Source organism: Vanacampus margaritifer, chromosome 12 (assembly GCF_051991255.1).
Source record: "Vanacampus margaritifer isolate UIUO_Vmar chromosome 12, RoL_Vmar_1.0, whole genome shotgun sequence".
Taxonomy (NCBI): Eukaryota; Metazoa; Chordata; class Actinopteri; order Syngnathiformes; family Syngnathidae; genus Vanacampus; species Vanacampus margaritifer.
The window spans coordinates 17,336,723-17,349,706 of record NC_135443.1 but is presented as its reverse complement, the minus strand read 5'-3'; the positions used below and the strand labels follow the sequence as shown (position 1 = coordinate 17,349,706).

Here is a 12,984-nt window from a genome sequence, read left to right as displayed (position 1 = left end):
ATCAAACAGCCGACCTTCTGGTTACTGAACGACAGTCTTTCTCTCTCTCTCTCTCTCTCTCTCTCTCTCTCTCTCTCTCTCTCTCTCTATATATATATCTATATATATATATATATATATATATATATATATATCCCTAAATAAATAAATAAATATAAAAATAAATATATAAATGCAAATTAATATCAATCAATAAATATGACAGACACACTTAGGACGCCCTACTCATTTGAATAACATATCGACCTAATAGAGCTTCTGCAGCATGAAATAAATGTGACAGCAGAGCATTTTTATTTATTAATTGATATTTAATTCTATTTATATATTTATTTTGTATTCATTTTGACATTTATTTTTATATTTATTTTATTTTTTGAATCTCGATTTTTTTGTGTGTATTTATTTTTACTTGTATTTATTCATTGAGGGATATATATATATACATATATATATATATATATATATATATATATATATATATATATATATATATATATATATATATATATAATTTAATTTAATTCTTAAATTATATTTTTTGTATCCAGTTTTATTTTAACTTTTATTCATTTATTTAGTAATTTCTTTATTTCTAGGATGCAACGCAGGTAAACACCAAAACATATTTATTTTGTTTACAGACATACACAAGCTGGATCAGACATTTAATGTGCTTTCAGGTTGCATGCTTTATATATCTTAAAGAGTGTCAGTAAGTAATAGTGTTGAAAGGATAATGCGTTTCATACACAATGTCTGTGTGCTATGCCAGCCACTTGAATCCTGTTATCAGTTAAACCTGAAGTTACAGTATATCCACCAAATGTGGCTTTATATGTCAGCCATGACTATGTTTTACTGCTCCCCAAACGGACCGTACAGTAAAAGGATTTTCCTCCTAATCCCAAACAGACCCTCAATGTCAGTCGGAGTGATGAAAGGTTACAGCGGGCCTGATCCATCAGCCTCCATACACACACTACAGCGTGATATACAACAGCGTTTCCTCGTCCTCTAAGAACCCCCGCTATGCTCATAGGGATCTTCTGAAATCGCCGCTTCCCCGGGAGGACAACTGCAGAGAAGCTTTACAGCCGGGCCACGTTACTATGAAAGCTTTTCTTTCACAGAAGAAATGAGCAGCTGTTTGTGTGACTTGGAGCGTGATTTAAAGAAATACCAAGATGCACACATTTATTGAAATTCCTCAGAATCTTTTACATTATTTTTAGATGTACTTCCTTCCCTCCGATTTACATTTCTGAAGAAGATATGTAGCAACATGGGCCAAGTGTGCCGCATGGGAGGTTGCCATGAATCTTGAGAGAACAATGAGGCTTGGGTTTGTGCTTTGGTTACTGAGTGAATACTTGACAGACTTTGCACTCACACCACTTGAGAACGGCTTGGAGGACAGAATGAATTTTTCAAGCTGAGCAAAAATGTGAATCTATCAGTGCCAAGGCCGAGCTCACTTGTTCTTTGTTTGTTGTGCAAAACTTGATGACAGTGTATGTGTGCATGTTTGAAGGAATCGCCTCTTTGACATTTTTCTGCAAAAGAGGTAGGGGTAAGTAAGAATTTGGCCCTGTTCCTGTGCACATATTTTCTCACGTTTGTGCTTTATCTCCTCGGGGGATGGTCCTGACCTCCATATATTGATACAAACAGGACTGAGAAACAAGAACTTCTTCTTTGTCAGTGTCACCGTATAAATGTCACTCTGGTTCAACAAATCAACTGGATTATGACCACTTGTGTGCAGCGTTGCATCACAAGTACCTCTTCTAACCACTAGGTGGCCCACCTGCAAATCAAGTCAACTACATTATCCCCAGTCTGATAATGGGTTTTACATACACACATACACAATGTAATAGAAATTGGAGATTTTTTTTTTTAACTGGTTCTGACAGACACCAGATACCCAGGGTGGACTGACAGGCACTTTGCCGAGAAGATGTGAAGGAGGGAGACACGGGCATTCTTTGCAAGCAGCTAAGTGGCAGAGGAGTGTGAAGTTGATGATGGTGAGTTGGAGGAGGAGGAGGAGGAGGAGGATGAGATAGTGAAAGTCAGGGATGATTCCACAGTGAAAGGCTATGTGTGATTTCACATGTTAGGTTGAGGCATCATTTCAACACATACCAAATGAAAGTTACAGCAGCATTAGATTGTGAAAATTGGTACATGGCTATAAATCAAAATTACCACCCTCTGGCTTGTAGTTAACTGCTACATAACTCACTTGATGGCTTCTTTACAACACACACTGACCTAATATTGTAAACTGTGTTTTTAGTGGGCCGTTTTTCTGTCATCATCGGGGTCTTCCATGTCAAATAAACACACAGTTGGTTAGTAAATAGGGCAGAGTTCACATGTGTATATGACACTTGAAGTTATAATAAATGAAACGTCTTGAAAAAATAACCATCTGTATTACCCCACGTAGTGGTAATTCAACTTTAAACTCTGTTTTAGGCTACATGCTGCAGTTACATGGGCCAGTTGTATACACATATGCGCAACAGGGGGAGGCATTGAGGGGACTCCCACACAGAGCAGTTGTGGGGTGGATATTTTACTAAAGGACACATTGATTATGGTCAGGAGGCAAAACAGCCACATCTCAATACAGGTAGTCTTGCTTATTTCTTGTTGTTCATAGATGCAAACCTACGACCCTCAAGTCTTCACACTCAGTATCTGCTCTTCCTCCACAGTTTAGCTTTTGCTAAAAAAAAAATTAATTGATAGAGTTTAAAAATACGTTGGGCTCCTGTATTCACAAGGGATTGGCACTGCTGCAAATAGCATAAATCCCCATATAATTGAACATTTTCCATAAAAGTTGTTTGTAACTGCATATAGATGCCGCTACATGGCTGCAAGGCACCATGCATATAGGATGAAAACAATTATGAACCCATAGTACATACACAACTGTATTCATTTGTAATATTATTTAACACAAAGAAACTACCTTCACATGATGCTCATAAATATCATTAAATTCGTGAGTCATGAAAAGCGATTTCTTTTTCTTTACTTTTTTTTACCTAAGTACTTTTCAGAGTTTGTACTTGTTTACTTTTACTTAAGAAAAGTCAAATCACTTCAGTATTTCTACTTTTCCATTTTTTTGTTTGTTTGCTTTTTAAACAAATTGCTGTACGTCTAGTGACCCTAGAATTGATTAACCAGCGCTTATATGGAAAAAAAGGTTAAATTAAGGCAACCAGCATCCTGAAATGAATTGTGTTCTCTTTTAAAACACAACCTAATTTGTCTTGATGCTTAAAACGAAATGCTGGTGCGTGGCCTGAGGACATATCAAGGGTGATTGGGACTTGATTGTCTGTACAAGTGGAACCAATTGAACTTTTAGTGACCATAAAAGCCAAACTGGAGATGGCGCTAGAGGATATTTCAGGACTATCTAAAATGCACCATGCAATCATTTTAGATCGGATGGAAGTGTTCAACTACTGTGACACACTTGTAGAGACTCAATACCATAAATGCCACAAATAACATGGATAGTAAGCCAGAAACAAAAGAAAAGGGTACCTAAACACAAAAAATTCTTTGTTTGAGACTTTAAGCAGATTTACATAGATTACCTTGGGCCCTACTAGGAGATGCAGTGTGTATGTGTGCATGTGTGTGTGCGTGTTTGTGTGTGACGCGCTCACAGCTCATTCCAAAACGCCTCCGCTGTGTCTGAACAAACGTACAGCAGTCCGCAGCCAAGCCTGTCAGCTCATAATGCAGAGTGCTGTTTACTTCTGTTCGACTGGGGGGCTGGTGTCATAGTGAAACTTAGACGGGAGAGGACAGACTGTGCGCATTACAGCACACCTGGGAGAAAAATATGAAGTGTTTGCTGATAGTTTGATTACACTGAGGGAACCAAATTGTAGAGAAAATGTGAAAAATGTTTCTGGGGAGGAGGACAAGTATAAGGGTCCCTGGTTTCTGCAGATTAAAGGTGGCTGATTATAATAATACTAAAATGTGTCTACTTGCGTATTAGTTACAGTGGTGCCTATAGATGTGAATTTAATTAATTAATTAGTTTGTTTAAAAAAAGTTGGGGGTAGCCATGTTGCCAATTGCTGTCGACTGAAAATGACATCAAGAGGGGCTTTTCCACCGCCAGAACTTTTGGAGAACTTTTCAATTTACCTTGGTAAAATTCAGTTTGCGTGTTTTTCCACCAACAAAAATTTCCGGGGTATTTAAATTCCCCAGGGGACATCCGAGTACTATCTCAGCAGCAGGGTCTTGCTGAGCAGAGCTGGAACTTTGAGTGGACGGGCTGCACTTATGGAGGACCAAAACTGGCCAAATTAAAAATAAATGACTAAATAAATAAATAAATGGCTAAAATTTAAAATAAAAACAGATGCAAAAAATAATTTTCAAAAATGTAATCCAAAAAAATAAATATAAATGGAAATAAAAATAACAAAAAAAGACATACATGCATAAATAAATAAATAAAAGTAAAAATAAATACCAAAAAAATGAGATTCAAAACATAAAAATAAATATACAAATAAATGCCGAAATAAATACAAAATTAAATATATAAATGGAATTAAATATCAATCAATAAATAACATTTCGTCCTGGCAGAGCATCTGCAGCATGAAGAGTTTTTTTAATTTATTGATTGATATTTAATTATATTTGTATATTTATTTTTGTATTTATTTTGACATTTAATTTTATATTTCTTTTTTAATCTTGTTTTTTATTTTTGTATTTATTTTTGTATTTTTACTTTTTGTTTTTACATCGGCTGCGATCATCAAACTCATACGTCATCAAAGTCCTTTGAATTAATTACCGAGAACTCCAAGACACTGTGGAAACACAAATTATAAATTCCCTTGAAACTTTTACAACCAAGAACTTCCTTTACCCAGAACTCAAAGATCCTGGGCTTGTTGGTGGAAAAGCAGCGAAAGCTATTCAGGGCACAAGTAATGGCCAATCATGGCTCATCTTCAGAAAACAAGTGTGCCGTGATTGGTGGTTACCTGAACAATAGTAAGTAGCAAAACGGCTGCCCCCTGAGATGGATTAAAAGAGGTGGATTTTGCTGCTCTCTTCATATTCCACAAACGCAATATTAATCAGAATACCGTGTTTCTAGGGCTATTATTGTAAAAAAAAGAAAAAAAAAGAAAAAAGGAGGGTTGACTTTTAATAATCTTTCCCCAGTGAAATGAAAGGGAATGATATTAAATTGCAATGTGTTACAGTTCACATCCAAACAGCAGCTTCAGGAATCTATTCTTTTTTCCTGCAAATAGATTTAAGCAGAGAATTCGCAAAAACTCACAACTTCAAAGAATGCAAAACTTGCAAAGCTGCTATCCAATAAGAGGTCCTAGGTTAAAATGTAACTTGACCTGTTAAAATGTTTTGGATTGAAGCAAATGACAGTTCTTTACAACCAATGAAATGTCTTGAAACACTGCTGTGCATAATAATTTGGCTGATAAAGTCATCATCACAGTAGTTATCATTGGGAGGTATATTTTAAACATTTCAATTATTCTCTAATAGCTACTGATGACTTGAAAATGATGCTGTTTGCATATACGACTATATTTATAAAAAAAAATCATTTGCATAATAATTTGGAATACGGTGTAAAAGTACATATGGTTATGTGTGTGACTGTGAGAGAGAGAGAGTGATTAACAACGGGGTCATTATTGAGTCACAAACCTCATTGGAGTTGAACCGGACTAGGCTAAGAGGCTTCAAGAATCACATCCCATGCAGCTTTCAATGCAGTTCTCCATCGAGCTAAGGGTCAGCTATGTTCCTAGAGCGTTACTCTAGCAACTTTCTGATCTACTATTTAGGGTAGCATAAAAAAAAGAGAACAAGTTAGGTTTTTTTTTGTTTTTTTTTAGCAGAGTAAGATTCCCAGCTGTGATGGGCGAAACAGGGAACGTTTGCTGGATTATGGTGGAGATTGCCTGCCGGATTCTTGGCATCTCTACAGCCACAGGTAAAATATACGGTGATTGATTATTTCTGATGAAACAAGACAGACAATAGAACCTTACTGAGTTGTGTTCTGTTGCTCTTCGTTTCTTTAGCTGAGCCTGAATTTCATGAGGCAAGAAGTGCAATACGCTATTATCTGATGCTGAATCTGTGCTGGAACAGTGCTTATCCATAAAAATACTATTTCAAACGTTACCGTAGATGAGAAAATAATGAGCTTGCTTTCTTTCAACAATTACTGTTATTCAATAAACTCTTGACAACGAAAATAACCAAAAATCCAAACTAAATATTTGGATTTCAGAAGACACCTGAACTTGGCCATATTTTGATATCCAAAAAAAGAAGACACTCGACCCAGCCTCGAAATAATACTCAAAGTTTACTCAAAAATGTAATACTGTATACCGGTACTTATTTTATGCTATGATGTCCCACCCCCTACTGTACAAACTAGTTGTTAGCCTCCTCACCCCCTACAATTAAAACAATTGCCAACGCTGCTCATTTACACAGACATGCGCCATCCACAAATGTCTCTGCATCCAGCAGGTTTACTGGCCTTATTTGAGCTCACGTGGTTTTATACACTCATGATCTTACGGTGCGTTTGCTCTTGTGTGTGCACATTTATGTGTCTGTCTGCTTCTGTGCGTCTTCAATGGATGAACAATTACATAGGGTGTACTTTTATGTTGATTTTCAACTGGTCTGTATGCAGTGTTTATACCCCTCACACCCTATAAATGAGCAGCAAGCTTCTAGCAGCATTCTCCTGATTTCCCTCTGGTGCTGATTGTATCGCTGCATTTCTGCTAAGCCTCCCATAAAAATGCTTCCATGTGTAGTCCGTAAGGCACTTTAGTCATGCTTGCCTCACCTACAAACTTCCAAGACAAAAACAAATAATATCTAACTTGAGAAGGAATCATATTTCTTGAATCGAAATCATAGTTGTACTATAGTAAAGTGATAAGTTTGTTTTCAGTTATTTTTTTCTGTGATCCAAATGCTAACTTGAATCACACAAGGTTACAGCAGCGCAAAACTAACACACCTTAAGAAAAAAGAAAAAAAAACACACACACTCAAGGTAGCAGGTGTCGCTGTTGCATGTACCAACTGCTAGTGTTGCATTTACCGTCAGCGTTCTGACGTAGTAATCTGCACAACTTGACCTTTTCTTTTTCACTGTTTGGTCTGACGATGCAGCCAGCTGGACTTGGCTCGGTTCCTCGCTTTCAATTCAAGTCTCGGCCAAGCATCGCTTGTTTCTAGTTGGTCTTCCAAAGAATACTTTCATTCAAACTAAACAAATAAATGATATAGAACAACAGTACCATTGATCATTCATGAAGTCAGGATGTTCGAAATAAGAGCAAATGCAGTGATATCAAGTTACTAACGGGGCTCAAATCGGAATTACGAAAACACCATTAGCACAATTCAGTAAGCATGGCATCACTTTTGACTTTTGGAATGCACAGTACAAATTGTTTACTTCAGGTTTGATTAATTTTATCTTCTATCGTCATCTAGCCAAAAGCAACCAAGAAACAATCCACAATTCCAACAATCCATCTAGACAATTACATGGATGTGACTCAGTGCTTCTAGACTTCAAGCTTCCAGACCATGACATTTATGGCACCAGTACCTCATCATCCAGCAGGATAATACAATATCATCAAATTCCTTTCTGGAAGGCGGCACGGTGGTTGACTGGTTAGCACGTCCGCCTCCCAGTGCAGAGGCTCATGAGATCGAGTCCGGGCTTTGGCCTTCCTGGGTGGAGTTTGCATGTTCTCCCCGTGCTTGTGTGGGTTTTCTCCGGGTACTCCGGTTTCCTCTCACATTCCAAAGATATGCATGTCAGGTTAATTGAACACTCCAAGTTGTCCATAGGTGTGATTGTGAGTGTGAATGGTTGTTCGTCTCTGTGTTCCCTGTGATTGGCTGGCAACCAGTTCAGGGTGTACCCTGCCTACTGTCTGAAGCCAGCTAGGAAAGGCTCCAGCGACCCTTGTGAGGACAAGCGGTTAAGAAAATGGATGGTTTCTGGAAAAATAAGCTCAATTAAGTCAAAATTCCCCTCCAGTCCTCTGATGTTGATCTAGATCACCAACTTAGGCTCAGAACCCAAACTGGGTCATCAATTTACAATGTGAAAGGGTGAAAACTACCGACATTTAAATAAAATATGCTGGGGAAAAAAATGCATTTCAAGTCAGATTTATGGTTATTTAGAAATCATAGGCTGTCTCAAATCTACATTTATTTGGCTTATTTTATATTCACAGGGAGGGAATTAAAAAATATTTTTTGGAAAAGACCACCCGCAGAAAAACTTACTGCCTGAGAAACAGTGAACCAAGTCTGACACCTGGTGGACACGACTTGCTAGCCTCCAAAGTGAAATCAGTTGCATTCTCTTTTTCAGTGTTGTGTGCTGTAGGAGTGGAGACGCTGCAAAAGGGAGACTTCAACAGCCTTGGCATCTACCTGCTGTAAGAGCTTGTTGACATATTGTTAAGTAGGATCAAGTGTGATGAATTTTATCCCTGGGGCATTTTCTCTGGTTCACAAGGAGGCAATCTGTCTATTAATGGGGGTAATGACCATCCCTTTACTCAGAGAAAAATCTGAATTCATACACAAGCTGACATGTTTCACTATGTTCTAGATGCTGAAATAATGGAAATGATGATTTGTTCCTCAACAGAGTGGCCTCTATTGGCATCGTGATATTTGAGTTGGCCTATTTCTTGGATGCACTTTTGCTCATGTGCCTGCCGTGAGTACGCAGCTTGATTATTTGCATTAACAACACACCATAATAATCAGGAAAGGTTGAAGTGAGTGAACTGGACTCTTTTTATTTGTTCCAGATGTTCACTTTTAATTAATAATTAATTTGAAAATACAATAAACCTGGTTTGATTGTTGCAGAGTGTGGCTGGTCAACGACCGTCCCGAATACCAAGTCAGCCATTAAAAACAGAGGGGACATGTGTTTGAGGATAACAATTGACAAATTCTGGATAGGGAGGAACTATAAACATTTAGAACTGTAGAAGCCTTTTGGAAGGTGAAATGTCTTCAACAAACAATTCCATTTGCCTCAATTTCACCTGTGTGGATTTCTATGACCTGGATGACTGAGAATTCACAGCATTGATTGAATCCAAACTTTTTCCTCATATAGGGGCCACATATAGAAAATTTTGATTTGTTTTTTTCTTTGATTTATCAAGCACACCAAAGTCAATCAAGCAATTGTGTATTGTCAATATGTTTTAACAATTTTGACCTTGACAAAGAGCAGAATGTGGAGACCGTTTTTTCTTCTTTATTATTTTTATTCACCCCAATGTAATGAAGAGAAAGTAGTTCATTTTCAAATTGTAAATTTGCATATTTAGAAAAGCTTTACAGTATATAAAACTGATTTATTAGTAGCAAATGTAATTTTTTGTATATGTCACAGGCCGCTTAAAAATGGATGGCAGGCCACAAATGGCCACTGGGCCGCAGTTTTGACACCACTGATCTACAGAGACTAATAACAATAACTACAAGTGGCATATGCTACACTGTATGATTCATTTATCATGGACTTCCTGCCTATCGCTGGCATCTGGCTGAAACCCTCCTATGTCAACATTTGGTAAATTATGCATTTTTCACAAGTCTACATAGAGGCCTACTATTAGTTAGTCCACACGTGTCTTGCTAAATTTGATAAATTATTGACCAAAAATGCTATACATAGCTTGCTCTCTTTGACCATGAAATGTTAATGGTTGAACAAATATCACGGGGTTATTTTTGGACAACTGAAAAGTGATGACTATTTTTTAGGTATAAAGATTCTGCCTGATGCCAGAGATATGTCTTGAAAGTTTTCAGTCATAACAAGCTTGAAGATTGTAGTACAGCTCTCATGACAAATTAAACACAAACATAGACACCGATTTATCACATCTTAACTGATTTTTAAAATGTGAGAGACTCCAAATGTGACAAGGGGAAAAAATGGCAAGTGTGTGCTTATTGCTTGTGTAGTGTGGGTGAACTCTAGATGACACAGAACAACACAAACACATACAGCAAGGATATCTCCACAACCTCACGTCTTCTCCCCAAAACTAGATGGTCTGTGAAGTGAAAGGCAGCATAACCCTCCATCCAGACTGCTGGAATATGTAAATGAAGAAAGTAGTAGAAGGAGAAATACAACAAGCTAGGCTAACTGCTAGCTTATCTACAAACGACCTTGTATTCGTAAACTCTACTTCTTGTCATTTTTACTGCTACAATTAGCACTATGCTACTTGCTAAAGCAGCCATGGATTATAGCCATTTGTTCTACCTTTGATGTTTTTGGAAGAAATATCCTTCCTAATTTTGAAACTTCCCAGCCAGAATAAGACGTGTAGAATCATTTGCGGCTCTGTCTACGCGAACTGAGACAACATCATGTTCAGTGATTAGTCTAATTTGATGTCAGTCATTCAAATTGACGGAAAAAGATAATAGTAATAATAATAATAATAATAATAATAATAATAATAATAATAATAATAATAATAATAATAATAATAATAATAATCTCAGGCCGGTGCTCATGTGCAAGCACACAACAATACAATCCGCAAACATCGTTTGAGAGTTATGGGTTTATCATATTATTGTCATTTAAGCATTTAGTACAAAACATTCATCTTTTAAATATGTTTTACTATTTGCAGCACATTGCATTTTATATACAGTAAATTCAGCATTACACAGATGGTGACGATGACTTCTCTGCCAATTCTGCAGCTGTCCCCCAGACTGTTGGCTCTTTATATTATGGGGGAAGATGGCACAAGTTGGAGGCTTTCAGAAGTTCCTCTATTATTCCATAATGTCCGTAGTCTGTTTCCTGCATCCTGTGCTGGTGTGGCATGCAATTATTCCAGGTAAAATTAAACTATCCGTAAAGAATATTTCATAGCCTCAAACCTTGAGTACATAAATGCCATTTAGTACATTTAGACACATTTCTACCCTTTTAGGGACAATGCTTCTAGTGACTGCCTTGTTCAACTTCATACTCAGCAAGAAAACAAAGACTGAATCACCTAAAAGGCCGCAGCAGAGTTACAGCGACCAAGGCCAAACCACAGTGTGTGTTACGGAAGAGGTCGCCTCGGACGACAAGCTCTCCTTCCGCCATGCGGTGACGGGAAAAAGAGTTGCCCTAGCAACCAGGGACGAGTGCCACTGCCTGGCCGAGAGTGGAGGGGAGAGCTTCCAGGCCATGCTGGAGCTGGAGCACACTCCAAAAGAGAGGAAGAGGAAGGAGAGGAGACCCGCGTGGATGAGAGGGCGGAAGGAGGTGGTGGAGCGAGAGATGGAGGAGATAAGAGATTTGGGGGATTTAGATGCAGAAACCACCTCAGACACTGCACCTATGATCACTGACTGATGCTCTCTGCATTCCTTATTCAAATGTTGAGTTCATGTTTGTGCTAAAACTGCACAGAACTTGAAAAAAAATTAGAGATAAACAAAAAAAAATTTTTTTTAACAATGTCTGGGGATAACATGAGACACATTTATGCAGTATGATTGTAAAAGTAAGTGTAGCAAAATCTCTAAAGATGAATACAATTAATTCCGGGATACTCATTGAAGGTTTATAAGTTATCGTTGCCATAGGAGATAATGTAAGTAAGCGTAGTCCCATTCAACAATTACCATTAAGGACAGGCAGTTTGTTTTTTACTTGTAACCTTATACCATTTTTAACGGTCATATTTTATTCCTTTGTTTACTTGTCTGTCTCACTCTAATCTGTCAAAAATGTACCCAATTTTAACCAATTAAAAATTAGTGTTACAGTAACACTCCCATATGATTACTAATGCTAACTTCAACTTGTTTATAATGCTGCTAGAGTACCTTTGCAAATGTTTGTGAAAGCTGGATGTGCATTCTCTGTGTGAAAAAAAGAAGCAAAACGTACGAGTTAATCCTTCTAATATAATTTTTGTGTGACTTTAGAAACATAACATTTCCCAAAATTTCAGGTCAAATTCAGAATGATGACATTTTAGAGCTGTGTCTGTTTTGTATTCATGTGTATACTTTTTTATGATTAGCCATTTGGGCCAATTTGTGGCACACATGGTGCCTTTTAGTCTGATTTAGTCCATATTTGCAAAGCCTGAATGGACCAGGGCAGTGACACTAATGCAAGGCAATCCAATCTAGTTAACGTTTCATGTATTATTCATAAGGCAATAAAGTGGATTAAGTGTTTCACTCATTCAACGGCACTAATGGAAATATGCACAAATGTGACAAGGAAAAGCCGGAATTAAAGCCTGTGCAGGTGTCACAGTTACATTGAAGACGCCTCATTGTGTGTGTTTATCATTGTGTGTGAGTGGTCACCATGGTAACCGGGCTAGTCTGGGAGGTGAGACCAGACACTCCAGACCAATCAGAAAATTGAGTTAATGTGTCTAACATGATTGGTTATGCACTGAAATATTTGATGTCATGAGTAGGCAATAATAAAAAGCCTGCTTTTCGTTTGTCTCTTTCGTCATTCAGTCTCCAAGCTGAGGTTGTTCTTTTGTTCAGGCCGTAAATCAATACTGTCTGCTGAAAAACTCACACTTCAGCATGTATACACTCCAGTCTTTTGTTTCCTGTCGGTAGCAAGTGGACCAGGTACAAGTAGGCTCTATGCAATTGACACATTTCCAGTAGGTTTAACAAGTGAACACACTTGCTCTACCATGTAATGATCTGACCGGTGCCAAATACATTCTCATCCCATTTCCATTTGTGGTCTTTTCTGAGGGAATTGACTTAACAATGAATATGCCACTTCCTTTAAATTGTAAGTCCCCATTAGGGAGTGTGAGGGAGAGACTTCCTATAGTTTTT

The 12,984-nt window shown here is 37.6% G+C and overlaps 1 protein-coding gene across 1 annotated transcript; it reads left to right on the top strand.

Moving 5' to 3' along the window:
- The first annotated feature begins 5,785 nt into the window (after positions 1-5,785).
- tmem72 (transmembrane protein 72) lies at positions 5,786-12,440 on the top strand. Its single transcript, XM_077582288.1, has 5 exons — positions 5,786-6,040; positions 8,480-8,546; positions 8,762-8,833; positions 10,864-11,003; positions 11,100-12,440. Exons 1-5 carry the CDS (start codon positions 5,965-5,967, stop codon positions 11,510-11,512), a joined length of 768 nt encoding a protein of 255 aa, XP_077438414.1. The 5' UTR covers positions 5,786-5,964; the 3' UTR covers positions 11,513-12,440.
- Positions 12,441-12,984: the final 544 nt, after the last annotated feature.